A 17,427-nucleotide genomic window follows, 5' to 3' on the forward strand; every position below is an offset into this window, starting at 1 on the left:
TCATTTGGGCTTGACTTAAAACAATATTTATTTTGACAAGTGTCTTGTTTTTTCATCATTATATGTGTTCGTAAAACAGTGTTTCGTCATAATTCTAAAATAAATGTACAAAAAAGAATTCCTACATATTTAAGCAGTATTTATTTTTGCAATGCTATAAGGAAAAAAGAAGAACCTTTAATTTTTTTTTTGCAAACTGTAGACTATGATATTTTAGTGGGGTTTCCTAGACTTTAGTAGGGGGTTTTTAAGGGGATACGTGTTAATCTTATTTTTGATAATTTTCTGTTGCTGTGAAAAGGGTCTGACCCCCCCCCCCTACCCCACCCAGAATTGAAATTTCGGGTAAAATCAGATAATTTTGTGTTTTGAAACCGTCTTTCACACGTAATAAATGGCAAACTTGCGGTTTTTATTAGCAAAGAACAACATATAGAACTAAAAATTGATTAGCTGTTGTCAATTGATTGTAATTAAAAAATAGAAATGAGTTAATTGCAACTAAACAATAATTAGTTGTTAATAAATTAATTACCAACCAATTTTAATAATAGATAAATACATTTTAAAACTAGTCGTTAAACAGAAAAATTACAAATTTTGTTACTAAAAGAAAACTTCATTCTTTACTAAATATTTCACTCCTTACGATATCACTCATATTTAAATTGGGGGTTTAAAGCCTGAAAGCAAGGTAAAGCAAAGAATCTGAAAAATAAACCTTGGTATAAGGATACAATTTGATGAGATTTAATCTGAAAAAAGATTCTATAGTAAAATTTATGTTCGACCAAGTTTTCAAATACATTTTAAAACTTCAATTTTAAACTTAAACTTTAACTCTTATGCTTGCAATAAGCGACTATTAAAACATTTTTACCGCCAATCTGCAATTTAACTCACGGATGTCAAGCTCTAACCTCAAAATATTTTAAATCCTCAAAATTTCAGATCTTTGTTGGTGGTCAACTTAACAAGCGGAAAAGTTCAAATCGTCTACTAGTGCAATTTTCTCATTCGTGTACTATAAAATGAGCGTAAATATAAAAAAGATGTATTTTACTATTCGGGCGTGTAAGGGCGGAGGTCTGACATATACTGTGCCGAAATTTGAATTGATTGTGTTTGAATCGCCTGGACCTTTTATGCGCATCCATTTGATTGTCAATTTTTTGTTTCATAAAAGTTGAAATGAATTTTTTTTAGAGACTATTTAGTTTTTTCATATTCATACATTAAGTTGCTTCAGGATTGTTTAGGGGTTTCTGTAGTCCTTGTTTTTTTTGTCATGGGTGTTTTTTATGGTTTTCTGTCATTTTTATTATAGATAGTTTTGTTTATGGGCAATTCTACACTGGGGTGTCGTTAGTATTTACTATTTTCGGGCAAGGAGGACTGTAATTTCAATTAACATGTCTAGGAAAGAAGATTTAGTATTTTTTAAATATAGTTGTAAGTTTAATGTTTTTTAGTTAGATATATTATTTAAGGAAAATTCTCAAGAAAAAAATAAATCAAAATTCAAACAATGTTTTATTTTTAATAGCAACAAATTGTGTATTGAATTTTTTTGAAAATCTTGAACAAACGAGAGATTCCAAAGACCGCAGTTCGAAGCAGGTTTTAAATACCAGTCCAATTTAATAGGGCATTAAACATTTTTACCAGCATCATATTTAATCGATGCTTAAAAATCAATCCATCGATACGTCCTATCCAGTTATAACAAGATAGTAACTATTCTTTTCTAGGTTCATATCTAGTCGATGCATAAAAATCTAGTCCATCGATACTTCTAAACTCATTTAAAGAACAGGTTTAATCTATTGGGAAATATAAATATTTTTTTTTTAGCTTCGAATTCAATCGGTGCTTAAAAATTCGAGTCCATCAATACTTCTAAATCCGTTTAAGTGGCACAGCGTTCACATGCATGTCCAGCAAGACTTCCTTGCCTGGACATTGGTGTCTGACCATAAACTTGCTTAAGCATGAAAGTTCAGCCAGACATACATGTAAAGGCAGCTCTTAAGTGCAGATGTTAAATACAGTACAGAAGAGGCATCCTGATTGGTAGAATTTTGTAATCTTAGATACAGAGTTCTAGACTATAGAACTGGATGCCTAGTTGTCACTTGTTGCAGCCAAGCTCCGAATTTTGCATGTGAACTCGAAGTGCCTGGATATTGATGTCTGGACAGATATGCATCTAGACCTGCAAGTCAAACTAGACATGAATTCTGAACGCTGTTTTATGGAACTGGGTTAACAAGTTAGTTGGGACATTAGTCCCAACTAACTTTAGTTGGGACCAAATTTTATTTTCGGCTTCACGATTAGTCCGATGCTTCAAAATTGGATCTGTTGATAATCCCAAGCAGCCATGTAGGCAGGTATGTTTTGGGAGGTTTGGAGGGGGCAATGAGAAGAAAATATTTGATAGTTTTCAATAAGAAGTGTCCAGAAATTAGGGAAAATTTAAGGTTTTAGAGGAGGGGTCTTCGAAGCAAGGCCCTCCTGCGTACTTTCCTGCTTCCAAACAACTTAAACGACAACTTTAATCTGCTCAGATATTTTTATTTTGTTTCTTTCCCTCAACTCACCGGCTTGTTTGTTGAAAAATTGTTTACCACATAAATTTGCTAAATTTGTGTGCCATTTTTTGACCACTTTCGAATCTTCAATTAATTCCAAATGTTATAGGCTAAGTAGATGCGTTTCCTATGGTGGTTCCAATAAAACAACATTAAAACTCTCCCGTCTTGTATAGTTCCCCTTCTATAAATAAAATAACATAAACGGCTTATTGCGCATAGCCAAAAGGATAAAAAACACTATTATACAAGACCTGATAGTGCAGCGGCGAGAACACTTATCTGTGGCCGTGTTAACTTAGGCTCGAATCTTAGATGAGAAATAAAAAAAATAAATAGTTTTTTCAACTGAAAGTAAGGAGCAACATTAAAACTTAAAACGAACAGAAATTATTACATATATGAAGAGAGATGCCCCCTCCTCGTTACCTCGTTCTTCACGCTAAAGTGTTTTAGTACTAATTCAAGACCGTCTTATTGCTCTAATTAAACGGCCCTTGTGTTTCAGGAGTCATTCTTAACGAATAGGGACAAAATTCAAACTTTAGCGTAAAGAGCGAGGGGTTGAGTGTTTTCCAACTTTCAGTTGAAAAAAACTTGTTTTTTTATTTAATTTCTGATCGTTTTTTAAATAGTGCCAGGAAATCTGGCTCCACCTCCACGGAGAAACCCCTTTCCCACGGAAATGTCCTCTAGACAATTCAATCCCGGTGAAAATTTACCCCGGACAATTACTTTTAACCACTCTGCGCGTAAAATTGAGACGAAAGAGAGAAAGCAAGACATATAAAAAGAATTTTGTATAAGAATTCGGGCAAATTCCCGTATTGTATAATTTTCCCTGACAATTCCACTCCCTGGAAACTTCCCTCCCCATGGAAAATTCCCCCATAGAAAAACCCCCGACAGAAAATTTGCCCCCTCCCCACCCGAAAATATATGCATGTATCCCAATAACAAATACTATGCGTAAACAATGGACTAATTTTATAACTTAAGAACCTTTCTCCTGGGGCTGTGGGGGTGGGGAGTCATGTTATACCCGAAGGCATAGTTATTGCGCTTTTCAACTATGATGAACAAAATGGCTATCTCAAAATTTTGATGATTTTGATGATCGGATGATTTTGGGTAAGAAAGGCAGTGGCGGATCCAGGGGAGGATAGGGGGCGTGCGCCCCCCTGGTAGAGTCTAAAGTAGTGTAATTTACTTAATTAACTCGAGTTTGCGTTATTTAAACTTGCCCCTAACACAAGTTTATCGGATCAACCTATTTTGACCCCCCCCCCTAAATTTTTATCGGATCAACCTATTTTGCGCCCCCCCAAAAACAAATCCTGGATCCTCCCCTGAAGAAAGGGGCGGGGGAGGGGGCCGAGTTTGCCCTCTAATTTTTTTGGTCACTAGAACTTTTCATTTCCGTTCAAATAAGACCTCTCCCGATATTCTAGGACCAATGGGTGGATACGATCACCCCTGAAAAACAAACAAACAAATCAACACGCATCCGTGATCTTTCTTCTGGCAAAAAATACAAAATTCCACATTTTTGCAGATAGGAGCTTGAAACCTGTACAGTGGGGTTCTCTGACACGCTGAATCTGATGGTGTGATTTTCATTAAGATCAATTTACTTTTAGGTGGTGTTTCCTCCTTTTTTCGAAAATCAGGAAAATTTTCTCAGGTTCGTAACCTTTGATAGGTAAGACTAAACTTAAAAAAATTTATATATTTGAAATCAGTAAAAAAAATTTGATATATCTATTGGTATTAAAATTCCGTTTTTTAGAGTTTCGGTTGCTATTGAGCCGGGTCGCTCCTTACTTACTGTTTGACACATCTTTGTGTTAAAGAAGATTACAGTCTTTAGTTTCGAGAAGACAAAACAGCCGAAAATAATATAATTTTTTATAACTCGGTTTCAGAATGGACTAAAAAAGCTAAAACTTCTTTTTCTCGAAAAACTAAAAATATAAGTAACAAACGAGGGGCGCAAAACGGATTGGCCTTTACATAACTTATCTTTTTAACTCATTTTTTCAGGTCACCGCCTTTTTTCATTTATGCATTTATGAATACCAGTTTGATATATATGTTATGTTAAGCCTAATTCGTTTTGCACCCCTAGTTTTCACTTATATTCATAGATTTTCGAGAAAAAGAGAATTTTCGATTTTTTGTCCATTTTGAAACGTTTTTAAATCTTTTTTAGATTTTTTATTTGTCAGTTTCATGTTTAATCCGTGCTTGAAAATCGAATCCATCTGTGCGTCCAAACTAGTTTAAAGTATCTAATACGATATCAAACGTTTTCTGTTTCAGCACATTAAATCATTGCTAAAAACGAATCCAGCAACACTTTGAAGCCAGTTCCGGTTCAATCTAATAGGATAGGTTCAACAAGAACCGTTTCAATCTATTAGGATAGTAATGGCATATTTTCACCACATTTGAATGACGCGGAAAAATTGAGGCCGTTGATACTTCAAAATCATTTATATAACTTATTTAATATATTAGGAAAGTAACCATATTTTCCTTTTCAGCTTCACATTTAAACCATGCTTAAAAATCAACTCGATTGATACTTCCAAACCGATTTTAGAAGTCAGATATCGAATCGAAGCCGAAACATACAAGCCAGGCAAGAAATTTTCAAGAGTTCGATTCGCCAACGGTCTTACAGACAGATCAAATGTTGTTGAAAAGGTTATATCATTTCTCGACAAAACGGAGCCTTCAGAATGCTTGGAGGAAACTGTTTTCCTCAAGGTAATTTTCCTTTTTAAAGGTGCTGTTTGAGTGAAGTATTTACAGTTTGGATTTTGTACCACGAACGCGTTGCTTTATGCAGTCTAAAATTTACAGGGCGTATAAAAAACTGGATTTGTGTTTAGCTTTCCTTTTTTTTTCTTATTAAGCATCGGTTGACTGTATTTCCTACTTCTGATTATATCCGTTGGTGAGAAAAGAGGCTGTACGTTTTGGGCTCATTTTGTACAAGATGGACACTTTTTAATATCCTGGGAGTAAAATAAGAATACATGGATTGAAACAGTCGATCTTAATCTCTTTGAGGGGGGGGGGGTCTGGCAAGATTTAAATGTCACTTCCCAGAAAATGTCACTGTATAATTTAAAGATTGTGTCTAAATTACTGCAACCAAGCGGAGTATCCCTTGACGAAAAGTGTCACATATCTTTGGATTGCCGGAGCCAAAATGAAGCTTGTAATATCAAAATTGTTTGCATTATTTGACGCAAACAAAGAAAAAGAAAATGAAAAAATCCAAGTGGAAAAAAACAAAAACGAAAAGACAAATCAGACATTTCAGAAAATATTTATTTATTTATTTATTTTATTCAATAAAGGAGGAAGCCATAGGCTTGTCGCAATTAAGGAAAGACATTCGTTAAACCATCCTCAGTGCTCAAAAAAAGGAAAGAAAAAAGGTTTACTTAAAAAAGGTAGCCTTTAGGGTGCTGAGGACAGGTTAGCAAAGCTTTCTTTTGGTTTCTGAATTGTTGTTTACTTCGTTTTTTTGGGGTGATTTTGTCGAACGTTATGCATAACCAATAATGGGTTCAGAATGTGTTTATATTCTAGATTCTGTCCGTTGTCTTTGTCTTGTCTCACGCTAAGCTGAAAGAAACTTAAAAAACGGTTCCGTGTTTATATTATATTCTATTATACACCTTAAATCTTTCTTTATACAAACCACCGGCTCTTTATAACTTTCAAACACGTTTCTCCCTTTTTCTGTTCGGTTTCACATAAGCATCTTGCCTGTAAAATCGGTCGCCTGTAAAACTAATATTGTGTTATGTAACGCCTTTTGAATTATGGTTGCCGATTTCCATAGATGAGTATCTCCGCCGAAGTAAAGAAAAAACAATGAAAGTACCAAGAACAGTGCAAGTACGATTTTTTGGAATTGACTTAGTGAAAACTTATGTCTTATGTTATACTAAAACAACCATATTTGTCTTTAAAAGTTATGAAAATTCTGGAATCCAATTCTTATGAAAAAGATCTCCATATGCGGCTATGCGATTTCTGGCAACAGAGGTGCCAAAATTTAAACAAATTGTGGGGAAAAAATCAGCAAAAACTAGACGAAAAACACATGACATCAATCAGGTTAAGCAATTGTAGCTTTCTTTTGAAGGTGAAGTTGTCTAAGAACCAACAGTTTCCTAATGTTTTTACGATTTCTACGGACGATAAGCATTCTCAAATTTAACTATTTATTTTTTTTATGTTTTCACGGTTCAACGTGGCAAAACAGAAAAAAGTTGGATACTACCCCGTAAGCCATATAATTGAATCAATCTAATCGTTTTTTTTGGGGGGGTGGGGAGGGGGGAGGGAATCACGGTTTTCGCATATCATAGACCGAAGATGAGTCCAGGGGGAAAGATGTGTATATATTAATGTCCTCAATACAAAAACGATATCCATATGATAACTGAGGGCAGGCCGGATTGTGACTGATAGGTGTAATTATTGAACAAAATATAAATCAAAGTTTTCTATCAGGCTTTACAAGAAAATGTCCTATTTGATAAGAAAAACGAGTTGGTAGTATCTAATAATAAAATAAAATATTTAGAACTAATTCACCATATTTTATTCAAGGTTGTTCATCAAAGAAATACTGCCAATAAAATTTAATTCATGGAGGGGGTCTAAATTAAACATGAAAAATAGATAAATGGTTTGGAAAACACAAAAAGTTAAATTTTAAACACATTGAAGCCTCAGGAGGCAAAGGTGTGAAGTCCGTCCGTCTATTTCGTGCATGTTAGCAATCTGCGCGGACTAAACTGAGTCCAAATTTTTGGATTTGAGATAGAATTACTTACTGAGCTCAAATATGCTGTGTCAACACCGATCGTAAATTTTTCCTTTTTTTATATGACTACGCTCATTTGTCAGGTTCGCACTTTGAGCACACGCCTAGACAAAGAATCTTGTCTACTTCGTGTGTGAAATCAATTAAAGACTTTAATTTATGCAAATAATCGAGAAACAAAACACGAGCTTAAACTCATACATCAATTACTACTCACGTGAAGAATGATTACGAAAGTTAACATATAACTGTGTAAAAGATGTTCATTCATAGGAAACTAAGGTGGTCATAGATGGGTTGGAGTGTTTCGACCCCTTCCACTTGGCATTTGAATTTGGCTATGTTAAATTTCGAAATAAGATAATGACATTTTATAGAATTTTATTTTTGCTTTATTATACTGCTACTAACTTGTAGCAATTCGAGTGCAGTTAGGTCAGGGATGTACTCAGGGGGACATCAGGGTCCTGGCCCAAAGAAATCTTAAATTTTCCAGAATGTTGGGCACTTTGTATTAAATTTAGCCAACACAATTTTATTTGTTACCCCTCCCTCCTAAAAAGTTATATTTCATTTGTATTCTCAGCATATTTTGTATTATTTTATTAGCATTCACCAAACTTCACTTCTCGAGTGTGTTTTATATAATAGACAAGTAGCTATTGCATAATATTATGTAGTATCTTAAATAGTTTTCATTTAACTAGTTCAAACAATCAGATCCCACTGTCACCGTCCTTGGTACGTTTAAAGATTTATTCAGATCTTGCGTCCCCTCAAACCGGCTGCATTCAATCATTTTGAACTGTATACATTTTTTGTGGCTCCATCTTTGTCAATACTGAGGAAGTCTTCCGGTATATAAATTACCCCATTCCTAGGCGTCAAGGTGGAAAGGAATTGCGGTTTGACTTTTCTCAGGGTCTTGCGCTATTACAAATCGGCCTAGTGACCACAAACTGTTGGAAAGAAATAAATTGGCCCAATGCTTACAACAATTTGATGTTATATCCTATAAAAAGGACCTGCGGGAAACCCAGTCTTTTTCATGAGAAACATAAAATTTATGCTCTCATGAAAATGTGAGAAAAAAGTCAAGTTCTTCATGAAAAAGCTTTTTTTGGTAAAAAAAAAAAAGCGAAAAAAATTACTAATTGTAATCATCAGCCCTGAATGGAAACTGATCTTCTAAAGCTCTTAGAGCACAATGCTCCAGAGAAACTGAGATTACTTGGAAAAATTTACGAAAATTTGAGTAAAAAGTTTCCGAAATTACATTGCAAAATAAACCAATGCAATATAAGCACGTTTTTTAAGCTTAATAGTAAAGGTCAGTAACCTCTCTTTTTCTTTGATAATGCGCTCTTGTGATCTAAAGAGGGTAGGGGAAGGTTTTAGTGCATTGCCAAACTTTCATTAGTGATGTCACGTTCAAGTATATCCCCCCTTACATTTTCTTTAAAGATTTAGAGGAATTGGGAGCAAACGGTGCTCCCAACTTTGGACACGGAACTTCCTCAGGCTAGTGGTTAAAATGATTTAAGCAATTTTAAAATAATCTGTGAAAATTAATAGCAAGGTACGTTTAAACTCCTAAGTAGGCTTTTTAGGGAATTAAATAAAAAAAACAAGTTTTTTAACTGGAAGTAAGGAACGACGTTAAAACTTAAAAGAACAGAAATTATTCTGTATATGAAAGGGGCTGTCCCCTCCTCAACGCCTCGCTCTTTGCGCTAAAGTTTTTTATTGTTTAAAAAAATAGAGTTGTGAGAAAGTCAAGCTTTAGCGTAAAGAGCGAGGTGTTGACGAGGGGACAACCCCTTTCATATATTGAATAATTTCTGTTCGTTTTAAGTTTTAATGTCGCTACTTATTTTCAGCTAAAAAAACTTTTTTTTTATTTAATTTTTGAATTTTTTTAAGTTAATGCAGGTTTTGGTTTTGGTTCATCGCGCATAAGTAATAAGAAACAAATTTGAATATTTATTTTAATTTTATGTTATTTAACGAATTTCTCGAAAGCTGTTTAATTTTATTTATGAACTTTTTTATTAGTAATAAATATACGTAACTTACGTAACGAACTTCTATATTCATAAAACCAACAAAGAGAAAAATCTCAGTGAAAAAAAACAAAAAAAAAATAAACAAGAATGCGTCTAGACGAGAGAAAAGAAACGACAAATGCAAAACAACGCGGATATTTCGCCTGTATCTAAACAAGGCGTCTTCAGCACGATAAAAACAAAAGAAGAACAAGATAAAAAAAAAACAAGTTAAAACTAAAAAAAACAATAACACCACCACCACAAAAAAAACATCCACGTAGGGAAAAGATGCTATTATGGAGTTATCTCAGTGAGAACACCAGAGCTACTGAGGAAAAATAAAAAACAGCTTTAGCTCTTTACGCTAAAGTTCGAATTTTGTTCCAATTCTTTAAGAATGACCCCTTAATCACAAATACCGTTAATTAGAATAAATAGCTCTTATGAAAGTACTAAAAACTCTTTGGCTTAAAGAGCAAGGTATTGACTAGGGGGTGAACCCAATCATATACGTAATGTTTTCTGTCGTTTTAAGTTTTGATGTTGCTCCTTACTCTTTCAGTTGAAAAACTTGTTTTTTTGTATATATAATTTCTGATTTTTTTTTTAATAATGCTAGGAAATCTGGCGCCCCCTTCATAGCAATGTCCCTTCCCCCATGAAAACTTTCTTCATGGAAAGATCCTCCCACAACCCCCCCCCCCCACTACCAGAAAAATCCCCCCTGAAAACGTCTGTATTCTTCCCAATAACCAATACTATATGTAAACATTTGGTAAAGCTCATAACTTTCAACCCTCCCCCCGGGAATTTTGGGGGATTAAGTCAACCTAAAAGACATAGTTATTATATTTTCAACCATGATGAACAAAATGGGTATCTCAAAATTTTGATCGGGTGACTGGGAAAAAACTGAGCGTGGGAGGGGGCCTAGTTGCCCTCCATTTTTTTGATCACTCAAAAAGGTTACTAGAACTTTTAATTTCCGTTCTAATGAGCCCTCCCACGATATTCTACGACCACTGGGTCGATACGATCACCTTTAAAAAAAAACAACAAAAACAACAAAAAAAACACGCGCATCCGTGATCTTTCTTCTGGTGTAAGGGGGGGGGGGGTTCTTATCATGGTGATGACTCCATGTCCAAACTCAGCCATGAGACCCGAGTACCCCTAAATAAGCCTCGAATATACGAAATGAACCTAGTGAGAGAGATATCTTGATAAAACCCTAATCATCATAATAAAATATACAAGACAACACAGGTATAAGAAAAACTAAGATTTCATTATTAAAGAAGAGAACTTTTAGTTAATAGTTATGGTTATTTCATGGTAAATCAAGATTCAACAATATTATTCACAATCAAAGATCAATTCTTGTTCATATAATTGCTAGAAGTGAAATTCATTATTATTAAAGAAAAGCAAGCATTATAACTAATATATTAAGGCTAATATGTTCCTGCTTAAAGAATCTAATAATAATATTAAAGAATGAGATATATACCCATTTACTAGGATTTTAACATAATAAAATTAAGAAAGAGCAAGGAACACATTTGACTTACATTCTACATGCGTATGAGAAGCTTGAGCAAAGCCATAACCCCAACTGATTTCTATTCGTCAGTCTCACGCTATATAAAAAGAAATGCTCCCCTTTATTCGTAAAACAAACGTAGATAAAATCAATCCTTCTAAGAAAGGGTGTGTATTGCAAAATAAGAACACTGCATTAAAAGGTGAAAGGGTTACAAAATAAGTTTATCGGGCTCATATATACCCTGAGAGGACATTAGCTTAAGCCAGATTCTACCAAATTCAAAGCAACTTGATATTAATTCTAAAATTAGAAGGACATTTCTTACACTGGCAAAAAATGCAAAATTCCACGTTTTCGTAGATAGGAGCTTGAAACCTCTGCAGTAGGGTTCTGTGATACGCTGAATATGATGGTATGGTTTTCATTAAGGTTCCATAACTTTTAGGAGGTCTTTCCCCCTTTTTTCTAAAATCAGCCAAATTTTTTCAGGCGTAACTTTTGATGGGTATGACTAAACTTGATGAAATTTATATATTTGAAATCATCATTAAAATCTGATTCTTTTGATGTATCTATTGGTATCAAAATTCCGTTTTCTAGAGTTTCGGTTACCATTGAGCCTGGTCGCTCCTTACTTACAGTTCGTTACCACGAACTGTTTGATAACAACAGATAGAACTAAAATTAATTAGCTGCTGTTAGTTAATTGTAATTAAAAAATAGAAATTAATTAATTGCAACTAAACAATAATTGGTTGTTAATTAAATTAATTACCAACCAATTTTAATAATAGATTAATATATTTTAAAACCACAAACTGTTTGATAGTTTTACTGTAATTTAAAAAGGGATTATAATTAATGGTAATCATTGGAGGAGTTTACTTATCTTACCAAGTCTGGATTAGAGTATACAAATATTCAATATCACCTTTTTATTTTTCAAGTCTTGTTTTTTTCTTTAAATTATATTTTCATATTTGAAATATATTTATATTTTTGACTAACGAATGGTTTGTCAGTCTGATATTGTTGTTTTGACATTGTTTGCCATAGATATATAGATAGATAGATTTTATTTCATACAAATATAAACAATACAAATAATTAATTAATTACAGTTTTTTTAAGTAAAGTTTCATGAATTAAAGTTTTAGTAAAGTGTAGCCAGTTTTTTGTTGTCGTGCCATTTTATGATTTTTTTTTTGGGCCTATATTGTTTTTGATGACTCTGAAATGTGAATTGGACCCTTCGTGGCTTGTGATAGGAATTTCTTCAAATTAAAATCTCTTACTCTTACTCCTAAATCGGGAATCTTCGACGACTTCTATTTATTCTTTGACCGGGTAACCAGACATCCTTCTTTTAGAAGGCATGCCCACCTTTTTAATCTCTATCCTCCCTCCTTTTACGAAAAATTCAGATTTGTCTTTATGTTTAACCAGTACAAAACACTTCCAAAACCCTGATTCCCCCACAAAACGCTAAATAATAGTAAATATGTACATTTTAAATAATGTGTATAACCTTTAGCTCATTAGAACGATTTTTTTGTCGTTTGATTATTAGTGTGTATGGAGAATGGTATTATACCGCACACAAATCAGCACTGGTAACACTGTTGTCAAGTTTTTTTTCAATTTTTTTTTTGTCAAATAACTTTTTAATAACTTTTTTGAATTATCTTTTAGTCAAGTTTATTTCTGCAAGGATAATGGACATTGTCAAAGGTGCCTTATGCTTACGTTGAAGGCACTTGTGAATTTTATCTTAATGATATAAAAAGCAAAGAGAGAGAGAGAGAAATCTCACGAAAAGAATACAAATTGGACTACGGCCAGTAGAACGAAAAGAAAAAACTGAAGCGACGCGGATATTTCGCTTATATGAAACGAGGCGTCTTCTCTCTTTGTTTTTTGTCATAGCTCGCCGATTCAGCTTTAGACCTTTCATTAATGATATAATTTAGCTGCCAAACCTTCAAGCCATTTAAATCTCTTTACCCTTTGTTAAAGGTATTTCGAAATGGAAAAGGCATAATATATGCTTGGATTATTTAAAAATTGACCTATTAGAAATAGCAAATATCCTCATTTCTCTTGAAAAGTTCCTTTGAAGTACTTTCAGACAATAATCCTGTTATTTGAAATATAAGATGTGCTGTGTTTGAATAATTAAACGCTGAACTTAGCGTTTAAATATTGATGATTACAATATTGATATAATAAACTTTAATGTAAAAATGAGCTGCCATGTCATAATCATGCACTGAGCTTAGAGTCAGGGTTGCCGCATGTCACACAATGGAGTGAGTTATTAATCTTCTTTTTTCAGTCAGGTCATTCTCAGATACTGATTTTTTTTAATATGACTGTCACAAGCCATTACAAACGATTATCACAATGACAGTTAGGTACGATTATTCTGCATATAATGTAGTAAGAATTGCTTTCTAACTTCACACTGTCCAAATACTTTACCACCCCCCCCCCCTAACGGGCGGATATATAGCCCAAATTATATATTTTTCATCTATTCTGTCACTTCTCTTTGTCTTGTCTCACGCTAAGCTGAAAGAAAGTAAAGAAAAAAACCGGTTCTGTAATGCCTCAATGAATGAACAACTTGAGCGGTAGTGGGTCTATCATACAAGTACAAAAAAATGTGAAGACAGAGCCAAAGAAGAAAATCAGAAAAGCTCGAAGGAGGAAGAAAATATGCAGTTAAATAAGAAAAAATAAGAAAACTTCCAACAAGGATGGAAGTGCATGGATATGTTCAATGACAATGAGGCAAAGCTTCTCCTGTGCCTGTCAGAAGTTCAGAATAAAATGGACTCGTGTCCATATTAGTCGGGATTGACTTGGCGAAAAAGAGGCAAATGCTGCCCTTCATGTCTTTCAGGGTAGTAAGGCATGCAAAGAAGGAAAAAATAAAGAGTTGCTCGCTCATTGTATATAATCTATAATAAAGTTCTGGATTGTCCTAGTTTTATCGGATAGGTCTTTCGGCAGACGGGGATGCTAGGCCGGACAGGCGTTTCTAATAGCAATCGGATGAGGGACATGGACAAGCAGAAAGAATTGTTCTTAATACACCAGTCTATTCAAAAGTTACAGCGAAGCAGGCAAAGTAAAATCAAACGGTCTTTAATATAAACGAAAATTTTCACAGAGTAAATTTTATATATTATATTACTATAAGTCTGTGTGTTTATAGAAGGGAAGGGGGTGCTAATGAAGTATTTTGCCTTTGATGTGGCATAGGCGGATCCAGGATTTCGTAGGGGGGGGGCACAAAATAGGTTGATCCGATAAAACAATTTTTTTTGTGGGGGGGGGGGCAAAATAGGGTGATCCAGTAAACTTGCGTTAGGAGCAAGTTTAATTAATGCAAATTTGAGTTAATTAAGTAAATTACACTACTTTAGACTACGCTAGGGGGGGCCTCGCCCGCCCTGGATCCGCCACTGTGATTTAGTTTATTTTCACTACACTACTTTGTTTGTGCTCTTCTTCTTCAAAGTTTGACACCAAGTAAAGCTAAGTTTTGACGAATTAATTTGTCAATTGAAATACAAATAATTATAGTTGCTGAGTGAATTCCGGAGGTATAACGTATTTAAAGCGAAATTTCTGAAGTCATACTAAAAAATTTACCTGTCTAAAAGTATATGGGTTTCTGTACAAAAAACTGGTGTTTGACACGCGTGGTAGAACTGTGCCTTTGATGGGAGCATTTGTTCAAAGTTTGAACACAAACACCACTGTGTTTCTGTTTTTCTTCTTCAAAGTTTGACACCATATACGAAGCACGTGGTGGCGTTTGTACGATATTGACCCCTAATACATGGCGAAGGCAAGTCCATGGTACGAAGAGGTGTGGCGTTTTGGAAGATGTTGGCGCGTGTCGGAGCAATTGGCGTTCCAAGACGCACACCGGGTTGTTGAGAGTGGCCAGTCCCTCGCTTCAAACAGAGTTTTTGCCACCCGTAGAATCAAATTATTCAACTTTGGTCTGAAAAAGAAACGAACTGAATGTATGCCCATATGAATACATCTTCTTTTTCGTCGGATGACATCAAAAACTAACTTAGTTGATGATGCCAGAAAGCGTGCAAAAAAGAGAGGATTTTAATGGACACTGCATTATTTACCCTACCGCTAGTTATATTTTACTGATGTAATGTTTTGTAGTATGGGACCACGGCTCGGTCTCTTAGAGTGAAGACATTTATCAAACACAAGCCAAATCTACTTTTGGGAATCTCTTTGTTATTTTTTGGTTGAAGTTACTCATTGCATCTTAACTATAATTTATATCCTGCCAGTTTTTGCTTTGCAGCATTACCACTTTGATTTCTTGCTCTAATCCGTTTATTAAGGAACCTTAGTTCCTGAACTTATAATCTTTAAATTAATTGTGCTATTACTATCACTGACAACCCACTATAGCACAAAACCCCCGAAAGTCTACATCTGTGTATGCTCATCCCCCGAATATATTCAGAGCATCATTCTTTACCACCTCACACGAGCTTTCTTTTATTTCAAACCGTCCTTATGACCTCTTCCCACATCATTCGGGTACCAACTGTTTTATCTTTGACCCCAGACGGATGGCCAGAAAAGCACAATCTTTAGCAACCATCTGTAACAAGTATCAATTACATTATAATTATTTGCCTTACTTTCAATTAGCATAATAATTATAATTGATACTTTTTGAATTAATATTATTTTGGGTATAAGTAGTTACTTATAATTCGTGATAAACTCTAATTAGAAAAAAAAAACAACTTATTATTCTACCTGAATTTTTAAAACAGGCATGCACGCAGTGAGAAGGGCCTTTGGACCCTTTACATTTTTAGACCCTCCGTTTCTTATTGACGAATAGTTGTATGTACAAGAAATGCATCTAGCCTTTAAGATTTATCTAGGCAAACACAATCTTTATTTCAAAAGCTTAGAATTCCAACTATTTCCATATTTTCAAAAAAGAAATACAAGGCGTTTTGTGTTGGGGAAGAACAAACTTATCCTCTTGAAACCTATGTAAAGCCAAATCCATCGAGCGTGTTTCGTTGAACATAAATATGATAAACAGGGACGCAGGCAGGGGAGGGGATGCATGGGGATGGGGATGCATGGGCCCCACAAATTCTCAATTAACCCGGATTTCAAGCGTTTACACTTCAAACGATCAAATAAAATTTCCTCGTACATGCTTTGTTATTAATCCCCATTTGACAAAAAAGTGTCACATAATGTCTTTCGAATTACCGCAACGAATCTCTTGTATTGATTAGTTAATAACAAATAATCAAAGTTTGCATCTCCTGTTAAATAGTGTGCCTCCGATTATGATCGATTCTCTTTTATGTGGACAACCTCCAGATTCTTATGCTTAGAGAGTTCGTATGATTAGTAATTCCCTGCCGTATTTTATTCCACCAACTTCAGCTAATCAATGGTTTAGAAGTTTAATTATCGTCCGTACATTTCAAACAAATATCCAATTTCCACACCTGTTCTGATCAATCAATAGATCTGGTATGAAGACATTCCATATTGTAGCTGCCTACATGCTTCCTACGTTTTTGTATCATTTTGTCTTTTTTCAGGGGGAGGGGGGTATTCCTCGTATTGCCGCATCATTCAACTTACTTTTGACAAGTTGCATATGAGCAAAACGCGTAAAGCTTGGTAAAGGATAAACGTTTTCTATATTTGTTTTTGCTTTCCGTCGACGAGTTGACCATAGATGTGGCACAAGGACGCATGCCATGGTGGAAGTGCTCCTAAGCTCTACAGAATTGTACCACGCGTGGTGGAAAAAGTGACGCTCCGTGACATACATAAAATGGTGTGCCACTTTTGATCTTTGCTTGTTCTTTGCTATCATGTAGAGTCTGATTAATGATTTCCTCATTAATCAAACGTGTTGAATTTCTCCCTGTCAGATCTAATTTTCGTAAAATAACGTAGAATATAAGATTCTTTGCTTTGTCAGAAGCTATGCATCATAAATTCTCATTGCTGCACATCAAAAAGAAAATAGTTTCAATTCTGGCAAGAACACAATGCATCTCGGAGCTGCCAACATATTGTAAAAACTGTTTCCTTTAAATAAAACTTCCAAGATTTAGACACGATTTATCGTTTTGCTTATCTGACGTAAAGCTTTTTTATAGACTGAGTGAGTGGGAAGGGGCTCCCCCTCCCAAAAAAACGAATCGTATTTGTGTCACTCATAGTTCGAAATGTACCCCACCCCCAAGGGAATGAAAGTAAATTTCAATAAAAGTAGTGGCTCATTTTTCTTGTGATCGTAAATCGACATATCTGGTTACAATAATAAGGACCCTACCTCCACTCCTG

The 17,427-nt window shown here is 34.6% G+C and overlaps 1 protein-coding gene across 1 annotated transcript in view; it reads left to right on the forward strand.

Moving 5' to 3' along the window:
• The window catches only part of LOC148953628 (integrin alpha-PS1-like), a 120,538-nt gene extending 112,952 nt beyond the window's left edge, over positions 1-7,586 (forward strand). Inside the window, exons 7-8 of the mRNA XM_089087258.1 lie at positions 5,141-5,366; positions 7,533-7,586. Of these exons, the coding sequence (XP_088943384.1) occupies positions 5,141-5,366; positions 7,533-7,586 (280 nt within the window). The remainder of the gene's footprint in view (positions 1-5,140; positions 5,367-7,532) is intronic.
• Positions 7,587-17,427: the final 9,841 nt, after the last annotated feature.

This window comes from Artemia sp. Qi Xiang Cuo, chromosome 3 (genome assembly GCF_049724085.1).
Source record: "Artemia sp. Qi Xiang Cuo chromosome 3, ASM4972408v1, whole genome shotgun sequence".
Taxonomy (NCBI): Eukaryota; Metazoa; Arthropoda; class Branchiopoda; order Anostraca; family Artemiidae; genus Artemia; species Artemia sp. Qi Xiang Cuo.